Source organism: Eumetopias jubatus, unplaced genomic scaffold, assembly GCF_037043125.1.
Source record: "Eumetopias jubatus isolate StellerSeaLion01/CBP00866 unplaced genomic scaffold, mEumJub1_p1.0 scaffold_8, whole genome shotgun sequence".
NCBI lineage: Eukaryota > Metazoa > Chordata > Mammalia > Carnivora > Otariidae > Eumetopias > Eumetopias jubatus.
Genome location: NW_028274814.1, coordinates 43,592,314 through 43,620,108, shown reverse-complemented (window position 1 = coordinate 43,620,108; position 27,795 = coordinate 43,592,314). Strand labels below are relative to the sequence as shown.

Sequence of the window (27,795 nt, the reverse complement as noted above, 5' to 3'; positions counted from 1 at the left end):
GCATGCTTCGGTCCTCCTCTGTTCAGCTGCCATCCCAGAATCCCACTCTGTGGGATAAACAGCGGAAATGTGTTTCTCCTACTCTGGAGGCTGGAAGTCTGAGGTCAAGATGTCTGCAGGGTTGGGGAAGGGTCCTCGCCCAGGCCACAGACTTCTGGCTGTGTCCTCCCATGGCAGAGGGAGTAGGGGCCTCTCTGGAGCCTCTTTTATGAGGGTACTCATCTCACTCATATGGGCTCCACCCTCATGGCCTGAGCCCCTCCCAAGGGCACCACCTCCTAATACCATCACATCGGGGATTAGGTTTTCAACATGTGAATTTGTGGGGGACACAAACATGAAGACCATAGCAGCTTCCTCCTTGGGACACAGGCAGATACCAGGCCTTTGAGACAGCGAGCTTCTGAGCCCACACGGAGGGAGCAGAACGTCTGGTGCTCCTGAAAACTGTAGGGTCTTATGCTGACCGGGGTAGGCCTGGGTCCGGCTTGGCCTGGAAGGGAAGCCTATCTGCACTCTAGTTGTGGGGAAACCTAGCTGGAGGCAGGGTGGGGGAGGTAGGGCTCACAGCAGGCTTCTAGACTGAATACCCTGGATGCCAGCCGCTTGCTTTTCTGGGGACCAGTCTCCGTCTCTAGCTGTGCCACCTCTGCCTCTCCCTTCCAAAACTGTGTGTGTGCGCAGTGCTGGTTGTGTGTGGAGCTGGGCGGTTCACCCTTCACGCTCCCAGTTACAGGGGTGGGCTTCTTGTAGGTGCTCAGAGAATGGTGAGTGTGTTAAGTCAGAGTCTCCAATTCTCCTGAAAGTGGCTGTGTTTTGTGAGTTGTTTAAATATTGCCAATGTTGGGGCGCCTGGGTGGCTCAGACGGTTAAGCGTCTGCCTTCGGCTCAGGTCATGATCTCAGGGTCCTGGGTTCGAGCCCCACATCGGGCTCCCTGCTCAGCGGGGAGCCTGCTTCTCCCTCTGCCTCTGCCTGCTGTTTCCTCTGCTTGTGCTCTCTCTCTGTCAAAAAAAAAAAAAAATTAAATATTGCCAATGTCCTGCAGCGTTGCCGCCCTGGGGCCACTGAGGTGGGGCCAGGAAGTGAAGGAAAGGAGTTGGGGTAAAGGACCTGGTGTCAATGGAGCGCCCACCTCTGTGTACGGGGCACTGGTGGCATTGGACATACATTATGCCACGGAATCTTCACCGTAGGGCCAGGAATTGGTCATTGCTTTCATTGCTTTTCTGGGAAGCCTGAGGAGGTTTAGAAACTTGACCCGTGAGCACATGGTTAGTGGTGTGTGTGTGTGTGTGTGTGTGTGTGTGTGTGTGCGTGCGTGCGCGCGCGCGCATGCATGCATGCATGCACGTGCACACACCAAACACTGCTCTAAGCACTTTCTGTTTATCGGTATACTTAATCCTCAAAACAGCCCCAGGGGTGTCAGGAATCTTAACATGCCCATTTTAGAGTCAGAAGACTGAGCCACAGAGAGATGAAGAACAGGCCCAAGGTCTTGGGGCTGGTGGGGGTGAGTCAGTCCTCAGTGCTGAGACCCTGACACTCAACTATCTGGTAATATGTAGCCGTCCTTGTCCTCAGGAAAGTTTAGAGGTATTGAAAAAGGAAAGGAAAACACTGTGAGAGGCTCCAGACGGTTTACAAGGCAATGCCCCACCCATTTGAGTGTCAGGTGGTAGAGGTCTCGGGAGGGGCAGGGAGACTCAGAGGGAGCAAGCTCTGTGTGCACTGTTACCTGCCTCCTAGGCCCGTGCACATGAGGACACCTGTGTAGGTTCACAGACTTTGGGGTCCCACATGCTTTATTAAATTAAAAAAAATTTTTTTTGAAGAACTGAGATGTCTCAGTCTAAAATTTTGTATCCAGTTCTAAGCTGTCCCCAGGGAAAGCCAATCTATTACAACTAAGGAGAAGAGGGAGGGAAGGAAAAAAAGGGAGAGGAAGCTCAGTACCAAAGGCTGCCCAGGACATCAAAAATTCTTTGAAGAACATTTTGGACATACACGGATGGATCTAATTTTCCATCAAATGTGGACAATGTGTGTTTTCAGAGTCAGGGGGAAGCACTACTTTGTTGGCTCCGAGCCCTGGGACAAGGTGAGTTGGCTTCACTGCAGCCTGAGCCTGCTTGGGATCATATGTTCACAGCAGGGGTACGTGTGGACGCGTGTGGGTGCGCGCGGGCCAGGATGTGTGCCTTCCCGGTGTGGGCAGTGGGGGCGGGTGGAGACCGTAGGGCTGGGAGTCTGAAATCTGGCCTGAGAGTCAGATCTGCGGGGTCATATTAGTGCTCTGCCGCCAGTTCCTGACTCCCTGGGTGGCCTCAGGCAACGGTGTGGAGGGGGTTGAGGGGAGGGAGAGCCTCCTGCCGGCCTGTCAGTGCTGCCAGGGGAAGGGTGTGGCATGAGGGGATCCTGCCATTGTCTGGGGGCGGCGTGAAGTCTTGTGCATGTTGTCTGGGAGGGACGAGGACCATGGGAGGCTGCTGCTAATAATAAGAGAGACCAGATCATGGTTATAGCCCAAGTTCATGGCACAGTTCATTCCAGTTATAGGAAACCATGATTAAGAACGTGCTACTTATAATAGTTTAATACAACTGGCAAGAACTCCTTCCCAAACTTGAGCTGTAACTATGAACATGTCTTTCATGTTTCCAGTTAACCGCGGAAGCACTCCTCTCTCCTGTTAGCAGGAAGTCCAAAATATTCTTCTCCTTTGAGCTTTCTCAGAACCCTGACTCAAGACCTAAGCCACGAGAAGAGAAAGGAGTATGGTGGGCATTGTCTGTTTGCTGTGTTTTCCCTCCAGACCCCTTCTCCCCCCTTCTCCACCTTGTCCTGTGCCCCCAAGCCCCAAGCAGGTGGTATCACAGGGGCTCCCTGACTCTGACTTCCAGTTGGGTTCAGCCAACAGGAAGCCATGGGAGAGCAGGAGGAAGCCTAGCAAGCAGGAGAGGGAGTTGGGGGTAGGTCTCCCCTGCTTCTCCCTCATCTCTGGGAGAACTGCCTCCTTTCCTAACCATGGCTTCTACGGGATGAGTCCTCCCTCACGGTCCTTCTTGGGCTCCAGGGACACCATGTCTTCCTTTTCACCCCTTCACTGCTCTAAGTAGAAGCTTCATTAGACGCATGTCCTTTGAACCATCCGAGGTGAATTCTGTTTCCTGCTGGGATCTTGACTAGTAGAGGTAGGTGGTCGGGCCAACATCCTTGTTTAAACAGGGAAATACCTGCAGTATGTCCAGCCCTTCACTCTTTCGGGTCTCACTGCTACACACCATTGTTGCTGGACGCCTGCCCCGTTCCATCTGACAGAAGAAGCTGCGCCCTCACTGAGAGGGTTGCTCCATACTGCAGGTCCCAGGCAGCCCATTGCTCCTCAGGGAGGATGATCCTCCCCTCCAGAGTAAGCTCAGTGCGGGGGCTGTAGCTGTCAGTGTCCCCTGCTTTCAGGGACTCGTATGCACCTCCACCCCCATCTCCAGGATGCCCTCCATCCCATTGACTCAGAACCAAGGGCTCCCTTCTTCCCCTAGAAATCCACCCAAGGAGCCGACAGCTTGTCCTCTTAAACTTGCACAACACAGTAGATCTGATGCTACCCCTTTTCATCTCCCTCAGAGAGAGGTTACCCTCAGCGACTCCAGGGACCCTCACCAGCCCAAGTGATGCCCACCCCAACCTTCTAAGAGGACTCTGTCAGAGATTTTTAGGTCACTTGCTGGCACTTCTCTCACTAAAGATTTTCACTAAGGTCCAGATTAAATGCCTGCTACAGTGCTTTGCTACACTAATCAAAGCAGACGTCTGAGCCCTTACTCTCTGCTTGGTGCTTCCCACACTTGGTTTCCCTCAGTCTTTACAAGAGATGTTTAAGGAAGGTGCCATCTTAGGAATTGGGACAGTGAGGCTTGGCAAAGGAAACCACTTGTCTGGGAACACTGGGACCGAAAAGTCCTTCTAGCCCAGGGTCTTCATCTGTTCTTCTGTTAAAGCCTTGTGACTTGTGTCACAGGACACAGAAGACCAGAAGCAGGAAGCACTTGGGATATCCCCCGGTGCCCCATCCACCTGAGGCCGCGACTTGCTTGAGGCTCTGGTTCCTCAAAGCTGGAAGCTGGCCAGGTGCTTTGAAGGATGGTTCGCAGTTGGTGCAAAGCTCCTTCCCACTGGGGGCATGACCCTGGGGGGACAACAGCAAGGAGGTCTAAGGACTCCGTGTGTCCAACTTTGAGCTTTTAATTTTTCCTACAAACCTGTTACTTCTCACTCATTTATTTTCTGTCTCAGTAACTGGAACCACCAACCACTCAAATGCTCGTACCCAAACCCGAGTGTCGTCCTGGACCTACCTCTCTCTCTCTCTCTCTCTCACTCTTTTTTTTTTTTTCCTTCCACACCTAAATTTCCAGTCTGTTAAGTATGGCCCATTCCACCTTCAGACATACCCCAGGTCTGACCACTGTTCACAGGTTCCATCCTAATATTGGTCATCTCTTACCTGGACCACTGTACATTCCTCATTGGTCTCTCTGCTTCTACGACTGTCCCCTCCATTAAACACACACACACACACACACACACACCCCCCCACACACACACACACACACACACCCACACACCCACAGCTCATTTTCTGTGATCCCTTTAAAATCTGATCTTGCTCTATCCCTTCCCTCTGCAGAACCCGAAGGCGATTTCCCATTGTGCTTCCAGTGAGATCTGAAGTCCTTCCTTTGGCCTGTGGAGGCCCACTGACCCGCCCCTGCCTTCCCCTCCAGCTCTACTGCCTACTAAATGCTCTCTCCTTGCTCCGAATGCTCCAGTCCCTTGGGCCTTTTCGTTCCCTGGACATCTGCAGATCTCTCCCATCGCAGTCCTTCCAGGCTGCCACCCCTGCAGGATCCCCGGGGCCTCAGCTGAGAGGTCAGCTCCGCAGAGGCCTTTCTCGACCACTCTGACTAAACTATCTTCCTGCCCCCTTTTCTTCCCCCCTCTCCCTGCCTTTTATCCTCATTGCTCTCCAGAATGGTACATTTGTCTGCGCCCCTCTTCTAGACTCTCAGTCCAGAGGCTGGGGAGCATATTGGTTTGGCCACTGCTGTATTCCCAGTGCCGAGTGCCTGGCACATAATACCCCTTGAGAAACATTTGTTGAACAACAACAACAAAAAGGATGAAAAAGATAAACCATTCCCTCTGCACTGCCTTCCCTGGGAAGAGGTGAGGAGATGGGCTAAGGTGGCATGACTCCCCTCCCACTCACTGGGCTTGGTTTCCAGACCAGTGTGCTTGTGAGATGATGCACTGGTGTCACAGGAGTGTCTGTGGTTGCAAACTGGGCTCACCTACCTTCCTGTCTGTTCTCTCCCTACTCCTCTCAGTGCCGTGGGGAGACAGTCCTCATCGCGCAGCTGCAACAGTCAGATGGGGAATCCATGTTGAGTGCCTGGACGGTGCCTGGCACACGGTGGCCCATAGTGCGGTTCATCAATCTCTCCTCTCTCTCTCTCTTTTTCTCTCCCGCTTCCCAGGTGCTCCACTCCTTCTTTCTTAAAGTGAGGCGCCCTGGGGTGCTGTCACCTTGGGTGAGGCTGCTAGACAGCACAGTAGGTCTCCCATCCGTTTGTCTGGGACCCTGAGTCATCGTCCTAACTCTAAGAGGGGGATCCCTTGCATGAAGACACTTTCTGGGCTGCAGGAGTATCTCAGGAACACCCATCCTTAATCTCCAGTTCTGGGGCTCTCCGCTCCCTTAGGCAATGGGTGGGCTGCTTAGTTACCCAGCTGGCTGGCTTTTCCTATGGATTCCCTTCCTCTCCATGGCACAAACAAGGCAACAACATCAACATCACACAGAGGCTGAGACACACCTACCCCCGCCCCCACAAACACACACGCACGCACACACAAATAGAGGGAAGGCCAGATGGTAGGGCTGTCAGAAAACATTGCTGTTTGCAAAAGCTTGATCTGCCCTGAGGGAGAAGCAGTCGTCTTTGCCTTCTGACTCAGCCCCAGAGGTTCAGGCCAGGGCTGGTACTAGTTGAAATACACACTTGGACATCTCCTCATCTCGTTTTGTCGCTGTCGCTATGTCTGCGCTGGCTGGGCTCTTGGGGGCTCTGGTGAGGCTGAGCTCCTTCTTGAAAATTCAGATCCTGCAGCTGGCGTCCTCTTGCGGGCCATGCTGTTTCCACATGATTAGGATGGCGCTCTGGGGAGTTTGAATTCTGAGCTGGCCCCCTGGGACTAACATGGGCTTTCATACTAATTATTTTCCAAGGCAGTTTACAGCTGGGTCATTTGTACTCATATTTTGTCATGACACAATACTCCAGAGGGTTAACACTTAAGAGAAAAGGGGGCTAGGTAGTGGCTCGGCCCAGGAATTCTATCCAGTTGCCCTTCTGGTCCTGGATAGAGTCTGCCCTCTGTTGGAAATCTGCTTCAGTAGGTCCTCCTGACCTACTGGTGAAACCCTCAGAAGGCCTCTAATCAACACGGGGTGACTTTCTGGGGGACGTGGGATTTCAGGAGTGAATAAGGATGGAGAGGGGTTGCCTTCCACCTACGCACATGCTCTTCATGTTGACTCCCCTCCTGTACACCCCTGTAGTGATCACAATCTAAAGGCACTGTGTTTGGAGTGTTATGAAGCCCGAGGCTCTGGGCCATTTTCTCTTGGGTTTAGGCCCACTCCAGAGGTCTGTGTCTTATGAGGGCATCCTGCCAGTGGCCTCAAGTGCAGATTATTCTTCTTGGCCTGAGGACATCATCCCCATCCCAAGTGGACTCTGGGAAATCTTGTTCTATTTCTTGAGTCATGTAGTCTCTGTCGTAGATGGATGAGGCTCCTCGTGTTGGCTCCTGAGAGAGATCCAGTAGTCCGACTGGAGCTTCAGGGCTTTGATAACCCCCACCCCGACCCCCAGTTATCTGCATCCCTGGGCGGGGGGTGTTCCCTGGAAGGCTCAGCAAAGCCCAGAATGGGGCTGCAGAGCTTCTCTGAGGTGGGGGCATCCAGCTGATTTAGTGGCCTATCAAGTAGATTTGGATTGTTTATTGGAAGTGCCCATTATTTATGGTGGCTCATGACCCTAAGAGCACAGGCAAAGGCTGCTTTAGAACTAAAACTAATAAATAATAACTAGGCCCATGATTTATCAGCATGGAGGAAGGGAGCCACTCATTTCCATTTGGAGCAAAACATCCCAAAAGGATCAGATTCTCTTTCCCAAGAACTTGGAGGAAATTCCTCCAGGGATTGGAGATCTGAGCACAAAGAGTTCAAAGGAGATTATAAAAGAAAATCGAAGACACGTGCCTCTCTGTACCTCATCCTTAATCCCCTTCTAGCCACATTTACAAGACAAGTTTACCAAATTTTCAGCTCCTTAGACCTGATTACTCATTTTTGGGTGACACAAGTTTTAATTTTCTTATCCCCCAAATATTTTAAAATGAAAGACAAGGAGTGGTTGTTATTGTTGAATTGGCTGCCTCGGGTACACTGGGAAAAGGCTCAAAATCCCACTGAAAACCTTTTCCTTCCTTCCTCCCTTCCTTCCTCCCTTCCTTCCTTCCTTCCTTCCTTCCTTCCTTCCTTCCTTCCTTCCTTCCTTCCTTCCTTCCTTCCTTCCCTCCTTCCCTCCTTCCCTCCTTCCCTCCTTCCCTCCTTCCCTCTTCCTTCTTCCCTCCCTTCCTCCTTTCCTCCCTCCCTCCCTCCTTCCTTCCCCTTTCCTTTCCCTTCCCTCCTTCCTTCCCTCCCTCCTTCTTCTTTCCCTCTTCCCCTCCCTTCCTCCCCCCCTTCCTTCTTTTTTTGACGGGAAAGTTAAGGAACATTTCTGCTGGGCGCCTCCACCCCTCCCCCATCACTCACATTTTCTTCTTTGGCAGGGGCTCTGCCTCACCTCCTGTCCTTCTCTGTCCCTCCCATGGCAGGGGCTATAGCCCTTCTAGGTCCTGCATCTAACTCCAATACCCCCATCTCTTATCTCATGGATAAGATAGGGAAATTTAAATTAATTAAATAAAATTGAAATTGCAATGAGGGAGAGTTCACTCTCTTTCAGCTATTGCTTTCTTGTGATTTCATACCCACAGGGAATTTTTAGTAAATGATAAATATTTTTTCACTATTCCAAATGATATTTTCATGTCATGTCATGTCATTCATTCATTCATTCAATAAATATGCTTAGTCTGATACATCTAGTGTCAGCCGTGGCCCAGCAAAAGGTGGACCTGACTGTGCTCATTGTGTGAACGCCATCCACACTGTGCGTGGTGGGACCAGCGTGGCGTGGGGCTGGGGAGAGCCAGGGTTAATGGCCACGTGGTAGTTCAGAGTTAGGAGATCTTAAAATGGAAAGCGACCTTAGAAATGGGTGGCAGGCATTTCCTGGGCCTCAGCATTGTTTCCTTTTGTCAAGGAAAATAGGAAACAGACTGAAGAAGGGGATGTGGATCTTGAGCCCAGGGAAGACTTGAGAAGCATAAGTCAAACAGGGACACGTTGACCTTTTGGTTGGGCAGACTTTGTAGCAGGGAGGGAAAAGCCCTTATAGGTGAAATATCTGTGGGGCTTTGCTTATGTCCATAAACTAAAGAAGTCTCAGTGTTCACTGTGAGTGGTGAGTACAGACCATCATCCAAGTGCTTGCTGGGCAAGGCAGTGTGGGACTGGCCAGACTTCTAGCTCATGGGGCTGTGCCCGTGGCCCTCCAGGTGTGGCGGGAAGCAGAAAACCACAAAGCCGTCCGTCTGCCAGCTGAGGGATATCACGGGAGACTTTTCCAGCTTCATCTCCTATAAAATTATGGCAATGTCTCTAGGTTCCCTAGCAGACAATGTTTATTTCCCAAGTTGTCTAGAGGACATCAGGAAGCGTGGGCTGGGAGTTCTGTGGAGGTGGGGAGAGGGGCTGTTTTGATTAGACCTTCCCAGCTCTGTGCCAGTAGGGTCACCTACTAGCTATCCTCTCCACTGATTGGTAGAAAGTGCTCATTAATCAGCATGGAAACAATGCCCAGAACCTTAGGGGCTAGAGATGTGCACAAACACCTGGCCACAGATGGCCCAACTGTGCTGCAGAAAGCAGGGCTGCCAGCTTGGAGGAGGTGATGGCATCAGAGGACACTGTTTAGGACAACAGGAGCTATCGTTTATTGAGGTCTAGCACTTGCCAAGCACTAGGCTGAGGGCTTTATAAGCATCCTATCCTGTCTTCAACAACCTGTGAGGGAGATGTTGGTATCCTTTCTATATAAGTTCAGTCCCCTACCTACACTCTGCATTTGAAGTCAGGTGTGTCTAATGTGAAATCTGTCCCTACGGCCATTTCTGGAGCAAAACAAGCAAGTAGTCACTCCCCTCAACGTACAGCTGAGCCCAGAATAGCATGACTGGGTGCTCTGTAGGTTCAGCATGGCCTGCCAGGACCTCCAGGACTGTTAGAAAGCATAAGCAAACTAAAGTAGGCTTCAGGATGATGGGGTTCTCAGAGAATGAACCAGTTTTCAGTGTTGCTGGCTGCCCAGGGGTGATGCCATGTTTCTTAGGGTTCATGCAGGCTAGGACATGACTAGAGGATGAGTAGCTCTCATTTTCGCAGGCCTTAGGGAGAAGTTGAGGCCAGGATCGCAACTGTGAGAGAAGCACTATGGCGTCGCTAAGCTTTCTGGTTCTCAAGGCCACTCCCAGGGCCAAGGGTCCCCATGGGCTGACATCTGCCTGCAACAGTCTCCTCAGTAGGTCTGTGCTCATGCTTGGACCACCGCTGATGCTATTGGGCATCATCTTTTATACTCAGGACTATGTTCTAAGATTGCAAATGAATGAGGGTCTCACTGTGCTGTGTGGGAAAACAGGTCATGGAAATAGAGCATTCTTCTCTCTTAAGATCCCCTTCGGCCATGACGAGAAGGGGGGAGGATTCCTTGCCACTCACAGATTAAATCTTGAAAAGACTGGCAGTTTGGAAGTGTGGAGTCACTGTTCACCCTGGCAACATGCAGCTGGTGCTCAATGCATGTGACCTGACCGCTCACAAATATTTCTTAGGTACATACCATGGGGGCTGGGGGTGGAGGGTGGGGAGGTGAAAGAGAAGGTCTGATGGAGACAGCAGTCCCAGGTCCTGATTTCACAGTGTGGTGGAGTAAACATCATCTTTGGAGACAGGTGGGTCTGGGTTCAGACCTTAACTCTTATGTAACCCGAACTTATGGCCTGTGTGATCTAGAGCAAGGCTCTCACCCCTCTGGACCTCAGCTGCCTTTCTTTGTAAAAGTGAGATGCGTTACCCTCTCACATAGGTAGGTAAGGAGGAAACGAGTTAGCAGGTGTGTGCACCTGGGTGCAATGCCACCCATGGAGCAGCGTGGAGCAGACATTACTGTACAGCACACATATCCCTTTGGCCTCCCTGGAGGTCCCCGCCGCTCCCTGCCTGCAGGCATTCTGCGGTTGTGAGCATGCTCAGCCCATGCATACGACAAGGCAGAAGTGCTAGAGAGTCAAGTCCAGCGGTACCCTTCACCCAGTGAGGGACTCCACTTGCTCACTCCTCAGTGTAGTAATTATGAGGGGTGTTTCACCTTCTCTTAGAAGGTCCCCAGGGGGACTGAGCCCCAGTCGCCTGCGGCCTTCAATTGTTCAGAACACATGCGTGCTGCCTTCCCTCCCCTCTCTGGCTCACTACCCTACTCCCTCACCAAAGCTTCCTGAGAGCACTTCCCAAATAAACTACTTACTTCTTGACATAGCAGCAGGTAACCCCAACTAAGACAGAAGATCAATGAAACCTCCTATTGTGATTTTCGGAGGGCGTGGAAGTAGGTAATTAATAAGGAGAAATATAAAATACTATGGAAGAAAAAGAGATTACTACCATCTGAAGTCATCGGGGAAGGCTTTGGGAAGGAGATTACAGGCAACATTTGATCTGATTGCCAAAGGATGTGAAGGATTTGTACATAGGGGATGGGACAAGGAAGGGAATGCCAGGAGAGGGAACAGAGTTTTGCACCCACTTTTCCAAAGATTCCTACTAAAGCTGTGTGTGAGTCAGGTGGGCAGACAAGTCAGATGGGCCCGGGCATCAACCTCATCTGGACACAGAACCTCCTGGCTGGCATGGTCCTGATACTTTGGCCCTGTGCTCGGCACACTTTCAGGTGATATTTATCAGTGCGCACAATGCAGGGCTAGTGCTTTCTTTCTGCCCCTGAAGTGTGGCCCTGTAACCTCCTATCTTTGCTGAGCCGTTTGTCACAATCTGTGAATCCCCAGCAAACACTATGCCCTCTTGTCCACCAGAACATCCCACGGGTCTCGAGTCTTCTGAAGGCATCAGTGAGGTTTCTGCCAGTGTTTCTTAGGGTCCTTGGGGGATTATGTGCTGACTCCTCTCCTTGAACCTCACAGGATTCGCTGGGGCTCTGACCCCCGAGTTTGAGACATTAGGCTTATGTTCGTTTTGCTTATCTGATGATTCTCCATCATTTGAGCGAGTGAGTATAAGGTGTCCCAGTCTATCCAGAGAGCATACAGATGCAGGCTTTCCTGCTGGAAATGAAGGAGGCGAGAAAGAGGAAAAATGTCGTGGTACCCAAGACAAGTCTTTGCTGCCTGTTGACTGTAGTTCATTGGTTAACAAGGCTTTTTCATCAGGGACTTTGGTTCAAATAAAATCTTATGGAAGTGGCAATCACACAGTTAAAAGCTGTGTTCCCCTTGATGAAGTGAGGGTGGTTAGAGGAAGTTCTGCTTGCTCACATCCCCCTTACAGGAGTACAGCATGAAAACCACTGCTGGAGTGGATAAGAGGAGGGAAGTGGAGGGAGAAAGGTGATGATTCTGTGTACCCTTTGCCTTCTGTGGCTTCACAGTACCTGGCAATCCATTTAGGACCTCCCAGATGAGTTCAGTTCTAATGTGCCAGAGATAGATCGTTTGGTTTCTACTCTGAAGGAATGAGAACCGAGAGACAATGGTTCAGGTAGTCAGGATTAAAACTCTGAAGAGGTGAAAATCTGTCTCTCAGTCTTACCAGTGTTGCACTTTTCTTTCAGAGGTTCCCAAAACAGAACAGACTTTTGAAGAACGCCTGATACTCAAAGCTTTCTTGCTAAAGTTTGTCAATGCCTACTCACCCATCTTCTATGTGGCCTTTTTCAAGGGGAGGTGAGTATAATGGTGTCACACATGGAAGTGCAACTTGTCCCTAAGACTGGGTCCCCCGCTAGAGTCAGCTTGTCCCCACTGTCAATTCACACTCTCATTTCAATTTCATCTCTCAGTTCACAGTCCCATTCCCCATCTCCATCCCCACTGCACTGTTCCATGAAGCGGTGGCATAAGCGTTATGTCATTTTGGATTAGAATCTTCGGATTCTGATAACCAGAGAAACTACAGGGATTTGACCCTGGGCCCCAGAGGGTGAGTCTTAGAATAATCTGGGCCTCCCAACATTGAGCATGAGATAAGAAAGAATTTCAGGTCTCGCGAGGGGCTCATAGGTCTTGCAATGCAGTTCTGACACCAGCTGCCCCGAGCTAGTGCAGACTTCGCACACTAAGGGCACAGTCTTCCACGAGATTGCCCTCACTCCAGACACTAGCTGCAGGCTCTGGGGTTCCTATGCCACTCATGATTCAGACCAACTGGCTACAGCCGCTAACTCCTCAGGTTTGCTAATTCTCTAGAATGACTCATAGAACTCAGGAATGTCCTGTACTTAAAATTACAGTTTTACTATAGAAAGGGGGTACAAATCCAAACCAGCAAGTGGGAGAGGCACATAGGGTGAGGTTTACAACGGTCCTAAACAGAAGCTTTCAGATCCTCAGGATGCATTAGTTTCCTTGCGCACTGATGTGTGCCACCAACCAGGAAGCTCATCCAAGCCTCTCTGCCCAGAATTTGTAAGGTAGCAGTATGCAGATGTGATTGGTTGAAGCACTCACCATGTGACTGAGCTCAGCCTCCACCCCCCTTCCCTCCCCTGAGGTCAGGCTGCTACTACCTGGATGAAAGGCCCAACCCTCTAATCACACAGTTGGTTTCTGTGGCGTGGCCTCCCCCATCCTGAGTGATCTCATTAGCATAAATTTAGGTATAGTCTCAAGATCCCAACTATCAATAACAAAGAGAATCCTATGGGGAATTTCTAAGGATTTAGAGGCTTCTCCAAGAACCAGCAACAAAGGCCAGTCAGATTCTTTATTATGCAACGTGTCTAGCTGTAAAATCACTTCTGACAATTAAGATCAGTTGGCTACCTATAAGGAGATTTCCTAGTAGGCATTAACTTTGTCAGAAAAGCTTCCCTAGCACTAAAATCTCATCAAGCAGGCATCCATAGCAAGAGCTATTATTGTGCATATTTGATAGTTTCTTATAAATAGGTTTGTGACCGAAACCACAACCCCCCTTCCTGGGATCTCTGCCCTTGACTCGTATGAAATTATAGTAGCAGAGAGACTATCCATATTAATGGGTATATACTCCACTGGTGCTTTCACTCTAGATTTAATATCAATAGCAAATTTCCTACATAGATATTTCAGGCCAAAAAATAGGGTCCCGACCCTTAGATAAATTTGTAGTCTATTGAAAGAGATGGTCTTATCATCAGCACAAGCAATGAATTGCTATCATAGAAGTATAAAGAAAGTGCCGGGGAAATACTTAATTGTGAGCAGAGACAGAAGACTTCACAGAGAAGGAAGGATTTGAGCTGAGCCTTAAATAGATGGCTAGGATTTCCATAGGTGGATGAAGGACTAACAGTTCAAGTAAGAAGGAGTCTTCTCATTACCTGGCTGGTTCCGTGATTGGCTTTTTCCTCTCTGCTTACCCCCCCCCCCACCCTATCTTCTTGTCGTCCAGTAAGATAGACCCAACTTGGAAAAGGAAGGAGGCAGGCTGCTTCCATGCCTTTGAATATTCTTAAGAAGTCTGGATTTTTCTTTTCTGATCCCAGGAATCCCTACTTGCAACTTTGGCCTGTCTCCACCCTCCATTTCCTGGGAAATCAGAATCTCCCACCGAGGAGCCTCGATAAGAACTCAATTCTTAACATTCGTTGAGGGAGGAAGGTGCACAGATAGTACACTTAGGGATAATCCAAACAGCGTGGCATTGAGGCTCAGAAATTGTCACACACAGGACCTTCCCAGCCCCACGCCAGCCCCAGCCTCAGCCCCTGTCCCCTGGAACTCGGGTTAAGAGGTGAACCCTCGATGGTCAGGTGACAGCTAGCCAGTAACGCGGTGTCCACGCCCACCCTTGGGTGAGCTGGGCCCCTGCCCTGGCCAGTTCTTTCCAGGAGGCTGTTGGACGTTTCCTCTTCCACTCAGAAGGCAGGCTTCTAGCCGCCCTGCCTTCTCCTTCCCTAACTCTCCCACACTTCTGGATTTCAGGTTCGTGGGCAGACCTGGAAGCTATGTTTATGTGTTCGATGGTTACCGCATGGAAGAGGCAAGTACAACCCGGCTGGTGGTGTGCAGGTGCACCCCTGGCCCCGGCCGTCCCCCCTTGCAGCGTGCCTCACTTCTTGCCCTCGCTTCTCTGAGCTCCACTTGGTCTAACCACATCTTCCATTATCTTCTTTTCCGGGCAGTGTGCTCCGGGGGGCTGCCTCATGGAGCTCTGCATTCAGCTCAGCATCATCATGTTGGGGAAGCAGCTGATCCAGAACAACATCTTTGAGATTGGAGTCCCGTATGTAATGAACTCCTCTTCCCTGTCCGCTTGCCACCAGGGCCTAGCCCAGCAGGGCCAGACTTCCAGCAGGGTGTTCCCGGCCTCCTCTTCTCAGAGAGCCTGGCTATTTACTCCTCTGTCCCACTTGCCAATAATTTTCCCCATAAGGCAGGGCCCCTCCCACAAGGCTTGTTTGCCGATCTGATTTGGGAGGTTTGAAGCTCAGAAAGATTAATAAGCACTTGCTTCAGCAACCTAAGGACTAAGTGGCAGAGCTAGGAGTCAGGTAGCTCGGACCTCAAAGTGTAAAATATGTTTAATGCTCACTGTCTTCCCACTAAGTAAGTAAAAAAGAACTCTCATTATGGTGGATATAAATGAATACGAAAGTTTGAAATACTGTGTAATAATTTAGAGCAATCTCTAAGAAGCTGTGGGATATGTGATCTTAGGAGCGGAAGGATGCAGAGCTGGTAAAGCTCAGACTGGATCTTCACGTGGATCTTCTATCCCCTCCCACATGATTTGATACAAATTTCACAGAAGGACCTCTTTCAGTTAGGTGTTGCATGGAGATAGGTGACTCATAGGCACTGGATCTAAAAGAAATCAAAACTCAATAATGAAAATCTACCTTCAGGTCAAAGAAAAATGTAAACCCCGCCCCCCCCCCCCCCCATCTTGCGTTTCTATTGCTTTTTGGTGCTCACATACCATTCCTTAGGCTCAATGCTTTGGGTGTCTTCCTGCCCTCGCTCTGAGACAGTTGTGGGTAGCCCTTGGGTATGTGCTTTTATTGGAGGAGGATGGGTAAGAATGTCGTGTCTGGCCATCCTGTTGCACCTTCCTGCTTAAGCCAGCCTCCAGTCACCGGTCAGGAAGTGATCACTTTTGAGAAACTCCGCCCTCTGAAGGTGTGCCCTGTTCCCAGCTTTCTGATCGAAAGTCATTCAGTGATAGTCGAGTGAAGCTGGTGAAACACATGGCCACCGTTCTCTAGGAGCTTACCCTCTCAGAGAGAGACCACATTTGTTATGGATAAACATCCAGAAAATATACAGACCAAGAAAAGATGTACCAAAGCCACATCTGGCTCCTTTGAAGCTACATGACCAGCCCATCCACTCCTGCTACAAAGGAAAGTCTCCATTCTCCTTCAGACATCTGGGGAAGACACCTGTCCTTCCAGTGTGTCGTTATTCTGCTCTGGATGGAATTGTATACAGCTTGCAGGCATGAGATTTATTCATCCCTGGACATCTGCTCTCTCACTTAGTCCATTCACTCTGGACCCAGAGGCCTTTTATAGAGGATAAGAGAGACAAGAGCTCAGGCATATGTTTGGACAAGGTATTGGCATGTCCCCCCACCCATCAACTCCATTGGCTCCATAACAGATGAAAGTAACACACGGCTATTTGCTTTGAAGGCTAAATTTTCTTGTTTATGCTTGATGCATGTTTAATATGCCACACTTTAATTGATGGCAATTGCACAGTGGCTCATAAAGCTATGGGCAAGTCACTTCTTTAAGTCTTGCTGTCCTCCTCTCTTGATGAAAATGACGGCATAAGAATCATCCCTAAGGTGTTCTCATTTCAGCTCTGACATTCAGTGAACTTCTCCTCTATTCAGTGAAACTGGACACTGCTGGTTCCAAATACAGGTCACTTCTGTTTCAAAAGATTGTTCCTCATTTCAGTTTCTAGTCTGCTAGAGGAAACATACAATGTAATTATGTAATTAATTTCATATATACATATATTAACTATATAAGATATGTAGTTAATTATAATAATGAATATGTAGTTAATCCCTGAGGACGTAGAGCAAAAATTCTTCTACCAATCCCCAGTGTCTTTTATCTCCAAAGTTCTTTGTAATTCTACAGGTTGTATTCTGAGTTTGGCCACCTGAAATCACTATGGTAGTGATTATTGGATTTTTCCACTCCCTACTCAGAGCCCACTCTCTAGAAATTAGACCCCACCCAATCCAGAGTTCAAGCACCTGGTGATATCCTTATGTGTGACACCGTTGAGAAACATGACATAAGCAAGAAAATAGAAGGAGTCTTTCATAGTCAAAAGAGAAATGACAGTTGAACCTGACAGTGAGGAAGGAGAGGTATAAATTATAAAACTTAGACTCAGTGGTCTTGAATTCTGTGGTGGAGGTAGCACATCTCAGTAGGACAGAGATTGTCCAACAGATCTGGGTTTAAATTGAGGCATTATAATATACTCACTGTGTGACCTTGTTACAGTTATTCTAAAAAGATTTTCATGCAACATGGCTTATGTAAAAATAAAGGTTAGATGAATGCCCAGCTGTCTAGAAAATAGAAAATAAGGAGTCCAAGAAAGGAGGAACCATTCTTCGGGGTTCCAGGCGGCCTAGGTGTACTGAGCATCATTAACCTTTACATTTGTAAGTGATGCTTTGTGAGTGCTGCAAGTCCGAGAATGAGATTGAGAAGACCAAGTCAGGAGCACTATTTTTCTCTTCTGTTCAGGGCTTAATGGCTTTTGGCTCATGTACCTTCAGATTCTTTCCCCAGAAGAGATAAATATTAGTCTTAAAGGCCAGATTTAATTTTTAAAAACAGAAGCAAGTCTGAGGAGTTAGGTAGGTGATTATGCTAGTTAAGAACACTTGGGATAAAAGATATAAGATTATACCGTTAGAAGATGTTTATCTTGAATCACAGATCTGTGCCTCTGAAACAAATAATACATTATATGTTAAAAAAAAAGAAGAAGATAGCAGGAGGGGAAGAATGAAGGGGGGGAAATCGGAGGGGGAGATGAACCATGAGAGACTATGGACTCTGAAAAACAAACAAGGGGTTCTAGAGGGGAGGGGGTAGGAGGATGGGTTAGGCTGATGATGGGTATTAAGGAGGGCACGTTCTGCATGGAGCATTGGGTATTATGCACAAATAGTGAATCATGGAACACTGCATCAAAAACTAATGAGGTAATGTATGGTGATTAATATAACATAATAATAAAAAAAGGAACTGAGAAATTCTAGTGGAGTGAAAGACTCTCTGAAATACACAAGTAATTGAAAAAAAAATGTTTATCATCTGCTTCTGAAAGTGATTTTTTAAGATTCTTCCAAAGAAAATTTTGAAATATTAAAGACTATCTAATTGACTATTATCAGTAGCCAGTCAGCTATAATTTCTCTCTCTCCCTGAGGGTGAAACATTCTTATTAGATTCTGTGTGTGTGTCTTGCAAAAAGTACCATAACCACAATTTTGATGCTCTTGAGAATCTTACAGTCCAGTAGGTTTCTTGTAGAACATTCTTACCCAATCTTCAGTGATTTGTAAGCTAACTCTTAGTTTTTTTTCTCCATATCTACCTAAACAGCTATTTGCCTATTCATTTCCTCTAAACCAACTCACTTTTTAAATTCATAACATTTCTGAAAATGGAAAATGAACACTGCCAGCTATCATGAATAGCAACTCACAGTAGAAAGAAATATGATAAAAGTAAACACTATTAAACAACCAATGACATCGGCCTAAGATCTGCATTCTCTCTGTTATAAAGGAAGCTGGACAGGCACTGGGGAGTTGTTAAAGGCATGCCAGCAGCAGACTGGGGTTTTCTCCTTGACCGCCATCAGAGGGGCTGAACGAGAGCAGGGAAGGAAAGAATTCTCCCAGATGCTCTAATGAGATGAAGGCCCAGTGTAGAGACCTCCAAAGGTGTCCAATGAACTGCTGGTGCAATGTATCTGTTGCTCGGGAAACATTGCTTTAGAGCAATAGCATCACATGCTAATCCTGCAGGTTTCCACAAGGCTGGCACAGATGCGGGGCATGTCCATGGATACTGTACAGCTGCCCTTTGGGACCTGGATAAGCCTCGCCAGCTCACTCAGACCCTGCTTTGCTACCCCTTAAATCTGGCAGGTGCCATATCTACCCCGAAATCCTCAGGGCTGTGCGGCAGCCCGGCTTGTCCAAGCACCTCCCCCCCAGGCAGCGGCAGCCCCACCTTGGCCAGGCCTGGATTCAGAGGCCCTGCGGATGAAAGGAACACAGTGCTTCAAAGAGAGGCAGTGAAACTGGGGGCAGTGGGCTCTTTAAAGGCAGCTCTGCGACTAATTGAGGACATGATAATAAATAAAACTGAGTTGCGTGATCTGGCATTGGACTATCCCCACTCAGCATCCCCAGGCTCCTGGGGCCTGACACAGTTGTGACAGATGCTTTCCAGAGAGGCGCTGGATGGTTTTAAACATTACAGGCCCCAGAACAATGCTCATCGGCAGCTCCATCTGAGATGACTTCAGACATGGCGGGCGGTGTGGCAGAATCGGATCTTGCGCTATTTATTACCCGAGTCCCCTGACAGGGGTTTCCATTCTCCCCTGCTGCTGCCCCACACACCCCGCCTTTCCCACATGGGTCTGTGCAAGATAGACTTTGCATCCAGATCGCATGGGGCCCCTGAAACATGCCGCCCCACATCCCAACTTCTCACCATAATTTTATCTCAAACTTAGCTCCAGTCTTCCTTGAAGCAAAACTGGAAATGGACCTTTTATTATTAAGAAGGATTTTTTTTGGATAAAAAATAAAATGCTATCTTTTTCAAATGCCAGATTCTCCCCTGGGTGAAGTCCAAGGCAGACAGAGCAAATACATGAATACTCCCACCAGCAAAATGTCCCCCCATCCCTATTCTTACTAAAAACACCAGATCACATCCCAAAATAGCTGTAATGTACCCTGGACATGGCCAGCAAGATTTTATAAACTTTCTGCTTTTTTTTTTCAGTAAATGTGATAAATATTACATTTCAAGACATAAAACAGTCTCTCTTTAAAGCCATCACAGGCGAAGGAGGTCTGTGTTCTCAAAGACAGTGGAATCTGGCCATGAATCAGAAGTTTAAGGAACAAATTTGAACCTTGTCAGGTGTCAAGGAAAGGAATACATAGCTCAGAGGTTGCTATGTTCTTCTTCTTTGGCCCATTTAGGGCTTGGTTCTGCCTTCTCTAATGAGGCTTGAGGCATGTGGAGCCAGGTCTGTGGAGAGCTGCCTGCGGCCCAGATCCCTGTGGCAGGAAGGCCTAAGGTGTGACAGACCATCACCATGGTCTTGGGGTGAGCCCATGGGGCACAAGCAAAGGAAAGGCTCCAAGCCTTCCGGACAGTTTCTCAGACCTGTCATTAAAAAGGGACGGAAAAATAGCAGAGCAAATGAAAAGGACAAGGGGGTAACATCAAAGGAGTTATTTTAACAGGCGAGTGCATCATACGGTCGGAATCATAATCTGAAGTTTTCCAAACGACCCATCTGTATGTTATACAATTTGCAGGATTCCTGTTAAATCCTGTTCTCTAGGGACTTTCTTTATTAATTTTTTTAATGCTCACGGAGATCTCCAGGAGGGGAGCTTCTGGGAAGGAGGGGGTGCATAAGAATTATTTGTGGATTTTTTTCCCCCTCATTGTCTTTGACCTCCCCACAGTGTGTAACACTGTGGCTGAAGTCTTTCCTGAAACACCCCTTCCACCCTCCCCTTCTTTGCCACATGGGTTCACAGTTGACCTTCTGTTCCTATAATGGCTGCTTTCTTTGCCCTTGGAAGGCTCCACTCCCTCTCCCTATCCCTTGACTATTGGAATTCCTTTCCTGTGCTCCATCCACACACAGGTGGGGCTCATTGCTATGGTCTTGGTTCCTCTCTCCAGGATGATTCTTATTATTGTTAGCTTCCACTCAGACCTGTCTTAAGGGCTCTAGATCTGTGTATAAAATGCTTACTAGATATCCCTACTTAGTTGTCACGTGGGATCCTCTGCCTCAACCATTCCTCCTCCACCCCTTCATCAAAATGGCGTCTTCTTTAGTGTTCCTGTCTTAGCAAAATGTACCACCATCCACACCCATGCCCAAAGACCCCAGAATGGTCCTTAGTTCCTTATTCTGCTTTCTTTCCCTCATACGGGTCACCACCAGCTTCTTAACTCTGCTTCCTGAGCCTGTCTCAGTCTGTCCTCATGTCCACTGTGGTTACTGTGGACTCTGGGGCCATAATCTCTCACCTCAGCCACTGCCTAAGATGGCCGACAAGGCCTTCATGCTGTGAACTTGCACTACCTTTTCACTCTTCTCTTTCCTCACTTTTTGTGTCCTACTCTCTGCTCTGAGCATTTTGAACTCCTTTCAGTCCCTTCTCTGAGCCGTTCTCGTATTTGCCTTGGGCCATTGCACAGATAACCTCCTCTGCCTAGAACACACCTTCTCCCTCTTTTCCATACTTCTGTCATCTTTCATCATTTAGTTGGTTTACACATCTCTTCCTCGGGGAAAACTTTCCCTGATTTAGGTCAGGTTAGTTTTCTGTTTTCATAATTACCTAAATTTCTCCCTTCATAATACTCTTTACACATTATTGGTAGCACTTGTTTAAGTGTCCACTTTCCCAGAGAGATCACCTCATGAAACACATCAGATGTCATGTTTTCTCCTGGAGACCATCCTCTGGGAATCTTTATTCTCTTGTTCAAACCAAAACTGTTTGTTCACTAAACCTTTCTACATAGCTACCAATCCCAGTTAGATCCAGCACTTCCTTGTTCTGATGGATTTCTTGTTTGCTGGATTCCACTGTTTCGTTTCTTGTTTTATATCTTTGGTTGGTGAAATTCATCCTCCAAGAACTTCACGAGGGTGGATGCATAGAAGGATATCTTTTTTTAAAACCTTGCATGGTTTACATTTCTTTATTCTTTGCACTTGATGTATAATTTGGTTGGGTATAAAATCCCTTGCTAAAAATCGATTTGCCTTCTCAATATTAATAGAGTTTTCTAGTATTTTCTAGTGTCAAGGGCTGATGTTGAGAATTTCTTTTTTTGTTTCCGAATAATTTTTAGAGAATCTGTCTCTCTGGACATGGAAGCTTTTGGAATCCTGCTCATTATTCCTAGAGTGGTGAAATCTCATGATGATGGGCTTTGGTGGAAGTCCTTTTCCTTATCATTATGCTGAGTGGGTCCTTCCAATCCGAAAATGCATATCTTTCAGCTCTGAGATGTTTTCTTGTATTTCCTTATACTTTCTTCACCATTTCCTTTGTCTTCTCTTTCTGATTAAATGCTGGAGTTGCTAGACTGATTAATTTTCTTATTTTTTCTTTCCTATTGTCCATTTATTTGTCTTTTCTATTTTTTTCTGTGAGTTTATTCTTTAACTTCCTATCATTTTATTGGATTTTTGGCAGATCTAGAATTTCCCCAGTTCATTTTTTCCTCTGAATAAACTTTTTACTCCTGCTGGTATTGGGAAAATGGTAGTCAGTCACCTGGGCAATATGGGTGGACAGAGACACTAGGGTCTACTGTTCCTTAAACAGTGCATTGACCAATCACTATTGCCTGCCTTTGATGGTACCTGGTACCTGAAACTCCTGAACACTTCTGAGATTGCAGCATGAGCTGGCTTGCATTTCTCTGCTGTCTTTCACTGTAGGGACTTGGTATTCAGCCATCACGGCTTTGTTAACCCCTTTATCCACTGTCTGTCTTCCAAAATATTTATTAACATCTCTCATACACTGTTGTACTCGTGACTCTTTTCTTTAACCTTGTGGTTTTAGAATTTTAAAATTCATTCACTGTCATTTTAGTAGCATTTCAGAAGTGGAATGTGCTCAATTGTCCATATTTAATTAAAACCACTGACTATTCTTTACTAAAGATTTGGCCAAGCTTTCCGATTACTGGCATCTGGAGGAAAGGTCTCAGTCTGAGTACTGATTCTGGACCTCCCCCTTCCTCCATCCTTCCCTCCCTCTCTCCTTTTCCTTTTTTTCTTTTCTTCTCTCTCTCCTTTATTAGTTTTTCTTCACCTCGCCTTCTGTCTTGACCTGTAGACAGGGTCTCAGCCAGTCCACACCTATTTGGCTTCAGAATCTTTAGGCTCCACCTAGGTTTTTCTTAATTTCTTATTATCACAGAATTACTGCTTGCTCTTTTATTATGAAATACTGTATTTTACTGCTGCTTCTGTGGATCTCATTCTTTAAATCCTTCTGCGATGGTGATGATGATGATGGTGGTGGTGGTGGTGGTGACCACAGGGACAAGGATAAATATACTGAGCTCTTAGCATGTACCAAGCCATAAGGGTAAGCATGTTACATAGATTATCTCCTTTAACTGCCCCTTTGGGCTAGTTAATATTTATTTTCTCATAGATAATACAATTAAATCTTATGGGGTTTTAATAGCCTGTCCAAGAAAATACAGCTGGTGAGTTGTAAACCTAGGTTTTAAGCAATTATTTTCTGCCATCAAAGATCAGACTTTTACCCACTACACTACACCACTATACCACGTCTTCTTGATGGCAAATGGTATTACACAGGACACTGATTGGGCACGTGCTGCATGGAGCACTGGGTGTTATGCGCAAACCATGAATCATGGAACACTACATCAAAAACTAATGATGTATTGTATGGTGACTAACATAACATAAAAAAACAAAACATTATTTTGAACCATTAGATTTCCACTAACTGTCAGGAGCATATCCCAACAATGAAAGCCATACCTAAATAATATTGAGAACGCTCTTCTGGAAATAGCTGCATAGAGGTTAGATGATCCCATGTGGGGAATGTGGCCGGAATTCCTGCATTGGATGGAGCATGGACTTCAAAATCCCTTTAACTCTTCAAGTCTATGATTCTGACTGTTCTGCTACTAATTCTCCTCCCAACTATTTCCTAGAAACTTTCTTCTAGATTGATCAGCACAACTGGTACCTTGTTCCTTTACCCGATTTCATTCTCTGGGATGGTGTATCAACGGAAAGTATGAAAAAACTATGCCCTCAGGCATATTTTAGCATTTAATACTAAAAATAATAATAGTTATTATCACTGAATGCCTCTTGTGTCCAGATATTATGCTAAGGATTGTATAAACATCATTTCACTTAATCCTCAGATTAAGAATACTTAATCCATTATTAGTTTGGTTGACTTAGTCTACTCGAGCTGCCATCACAAAATATCATAGGCTGTGTGGCATAAACAACAGATATTGATTTCTCGCAGTTTGGGAGGCTGGAAAGTCCAAGATCAAGGACTGGCAGAGTTTGGTTTCTAATGAGGGCCACTTTCCTGGATTGCAGATAACCACCTTCTAACTGTGTCCTCCTCACATAGTGGAGAGAGAAAGATCACTGTCTCTTCCTTTTCTTATAAGACTACCAATCCTATTGGATTTAGGATGCCAGTTTTTTGACCTCACCTAATCTTAATTACCTCCTTATCCCCAAATGCAGTCACATCTGGGGTTAGCCCTTCAACATATGAATCTTGGGGAGATTCAATTTAACCCGTAAGAGTGGTAGACAACATTTAGGTTGGCTTTGATGGAAATATGATGGTGTTTATGTTATTAAGACCCGAAAATGTTTGAGCTGGGAAGAGAGCATCTTTCTAGTATTTTCTAGACATCCTCTTTCCCCATGAAGAGGATGGACAGATCACCTGTTATATAATAGGATGGTCTCAACATTTGGCAAGAAGGGCCAATTGTCTTGTTGCTTCTCAAACAGTAGGAAGAGTTCAGTTTCTTTGGGTCTGAAGAAACCAGACCCTTTGTGGGGGGGACCTTTCATCATCCTGTTAAAAAACCTCATGTTGTCTTAAAGAGAAAAGTAGTCTTTTTAGTGTCCCTCTCTCAGTCCTTGGAGCAGAGATGACTTTAGTGTCAAAAAGCCCTAGTTTGTTTTTTTTTTCTCCTTCAGTCTATAGAACTAACTCTGTCCTCCAGAGGCTTTTGGTGACTGGTCCATTTCTTTCCCAGGAAGCTAAAGAAACTATTTCGGAAGCTGAAAGATGAGACAGAACCTGGAGAAACTGACTCTGCCCACTCAAAGCATCCAGAGCAGTGGGACCTAGACTACAGCTTGGAGCCATACACTGGACTGACTCCAGAGTACATGGAGATGAGTAAGATCACATGATTTTTCCTTCTACCTGGGGGAGGTTCACACGGGGGGGGTCTGCATGGAGGGCAAGGAAAGGGGTTAGGGAAATGACAGGGGCAGTCCCTGCATCTTCTTGGGCTTCATGGCTACACAGTGTCACCTTCAGTGCCACATGAAAGTGAGGAGGGTGGGGCAGAAGGAACCCTGGAATGAGAACCAGGAGCAACTCTTATTATCATCTTGACACTAGGGTGATACACTCTTCTTCTTGGCCTTCCTCTCATCCATGAAATGAGAAGTTTGGTCTCTCAGGCCCCTTTCCATGGTTTCTGTCATTGATAAAAGGGAAATAGTGAAACTTGAAATTTAAGAATGAAAGTTCCATTAAGGAAGAGTAAAGTAATCCTAGGACACTCGGGCCAAGGATACTTACATCTTTGACATGGAGAATATAGGAGAGGCCACCACTCTACTCAGCTGGGGCTGGGTAAAGTGTCAGCTTTTCTCTTAAAAAGGTGGGTTGTTTTGTGTAGGGGATGAGAGGTATAGATTTCTAGTTACAGAGCCTCTTGCTATTCTTGGCTAAGGCTGGAAAGCAAGAGTGCATGTAGTATAGGTTGGTGGAACACAGTCATTTCACATGTGGTTTAAAGGCCATGAGTTCTCCATTATACATGTACTAGTTTAGATTAGCTGCCTTCAAGCTCTTGGTTGCTTGTGACTAATCCTGACCTTTTATTGGGGTGGATATTTGAGAAGCCTCTTCACAAGATTTGGAACTAATGAATTAAAAACATAGGACCAAGAGGTCAGCCACGTCATCTCAACATTTACTCAATCTAGAATGTGTGGAGAATCATCAGTCAGATCCATCAGAAGAATCACTTGGTGATTTGTCATTGGACCTATCGTTGTGTTTGCACAATAGCTCCTTCCTGCTTTGGTTCATCACTTGTAATAGGGGGCTCCCAATGCCTCTCTGTGCACCAGGTCCCAAGCTTGTTATTTCTCATGGATATTTCTCCTCTTCTGTTTATACAAATATGTGTGTGTGAAGGGTAGAGGGATGGACAGGGTCTGAAGTAGATGGCTATAAAAGGTCTGTTCTCATTCTGGGGTTCTAAAATTCTAGGCAAAATCTGTACTTTGTAATCTAAGTAAACTCACCAGAGAAGGAACAATCATTATACCTGCTTCAGGAACAACAGGCCAGGACGCGGTTGAGGTAAACATGTAGCTCCTTATGCTTTTTATCTTTATCTGAGTGCTACTGACCGCTGACCCCTCTCTGGCACTGAACCGGGTGTTCACACAGAGGTGATCGCGCGTACTCCAGATGCCACTCCTCTGTGTCTGCCATCCTGTCAGACAGAAGTTGCTGCCAGCAGTTGAGGCTTCCACTGGGGAAGTGGCTTACATTAAAAGTCCCTGGGCTCTGTCGCCCAACCCCCAACCCTCCAACCCCAGTCCCCCTCCCCGACCACCCAGCTATCCATGTAGGTTTTTCTCGCCTGCCTGCCTGCCTGTCCAGAGAGCTGGCTATTCCAAAGCTTCCTCTTTTGAGGCCTTAAGAGCAGAGACACTAGAGCTTTATCCTCTGGGTTCAAATCCTGGCTCTGTGACCAACTGTTTGGACAGCTTTGGGTAAGTGGCTAACTTTTATGTGTCTCAATTTGCTTTAGCTGTAAGTAAATACATAAATAAAATAATAATGATAATAATATCTACCTCGTGGGATTGTTGTATTTAATGAATTAGTATCTACGAAGTGCTTAGAAGAATGTCTAGCACATAAAAAAGCTGTGTTGTCAAGTATTGCTGTTTCTCTTAATGGTCTCGAGGCGCCAGGAAAGCAGAGTGTAGGGATATATGTGTACTTTGTCAGCTACCATATCACTGGATGGACATCCACTATGTGTCCAGACTTGAGCACTTTACAAAGTAATGAGAAGAGGAAAACAAACAAACAAACAAACAAAAAAACCCAAGAACTAGATTTAGTGGCTTCTGGAAGACGTTCATACCCCGGTTTTGTAGAGAGTGAAATTCATTCTGTAGATTAAACAAAACACACACACACAAAACTCTTTACAGACTATAAGGGAACAAATCAACCATGTAACAGAAAGTTTGAAAATAGAGAAAAGAAGGGAGCAGATCTCCCAAACTTACCTCATTTCAGCCCATTTTTTAATTAGCATTTTGGCACCATTTCTTCTTAGACCCTTTTTGTTATGTATATGATTTTAAAATAAAGTTGTAATCATATGCACACATTTGTTGCTCTTTTTTCAGTTAGTAAGTATTTCCAAGTTGTCATATAATATTCAAAACTAAGAGCTGCATGATAAATGATCCCTCCAATAAATGTACCACATAGTTTATTTGCTGATTTTTTCAATGAAGCATATTGGAGGCTCATTTTCCAATTCTTTCCCAATTTACTGATCTAATATATATTATCTTCATATTGACGCCTCAAGGTAGAGTCCTACAGATGTGATTACTAGATCAAAGGTATGGCCCTTGTAAAGTTCTCAATTTATTTTACCGGATTGCTTTCTAAAAGGATTAGGCCGATTCACCGAGCCCCAGGCAATGTACAAATTACTCTTCCAGTGAATACAAATCATTTAGTATCCTGAAGTAATGTGATATGAAGGAATTATCAGTGTACAGTAAGCTTGGGATTCTCAGCCTGTGGCCACCTCATTCCACCTTGTTGATTTGAATATTCCCAGACTCATCCTTTAAGAATTAGCTTTTCAGTGTTTCCACTGTGATGTCCTCCTAGACCAAGCCCTATTCTTCCCAGGAGGAATTGCTAATTATTTGCGTTTCTGTCCCATCATTACTTATGGTACACACATTGATAGTGTATCTTACAGAATTATGGTAATATTGCTCACATATCTGTTCTTCTGCAGACCCAGTCTGTCAGAGTCTAAAGAACAGTGTGTAGGAATCATGGTTTATTCATTTCCATGTCCTCCATAACCCGGCACATTTCCTGGTACATAATAGATATTCACTGTTCTGAAAAACAAATGAGTAACTGAATGATTTATTAATTAATGAGGGAAGGTTTCTT

At 46.5% G+C, this 27,795-nt stretch overlaps 1 protein-coding gene across 1 annotated transcript in view; it reads left to right on the top strand.

Annotated features, from left to right (window-relative positions):
* The window catches only part of ANO2 (anoctamin 2), a 344,241-nt gene that overhangs the window by 285,870 nt on the left and 30,576 nt on the right, over positions 1 to 27,795 (top strand). Inside the window, exons 18-21 of the mRNA XM_088025695.1 lie at positions 12,086 to 12,197; positions 14,439 to 14,496; positions 14,639 to 14,739; positions 24,581 to 24,726. Of these exons, the coding sequence (XP_087881821.1) occupies positions 12,086 to 12,197; positions 14,439 to 14,496; positions 14,639 to 14,739; positions 24,581 to 24,726 (417 nt within the window). The remainder of the gene's footprint in view (positions 1 to 12,085; positions 12,198 to 14,438; positions 14,497 to 14,638; positions 14,740 to 24,580; positions 24,727 to 27,795) is intronic.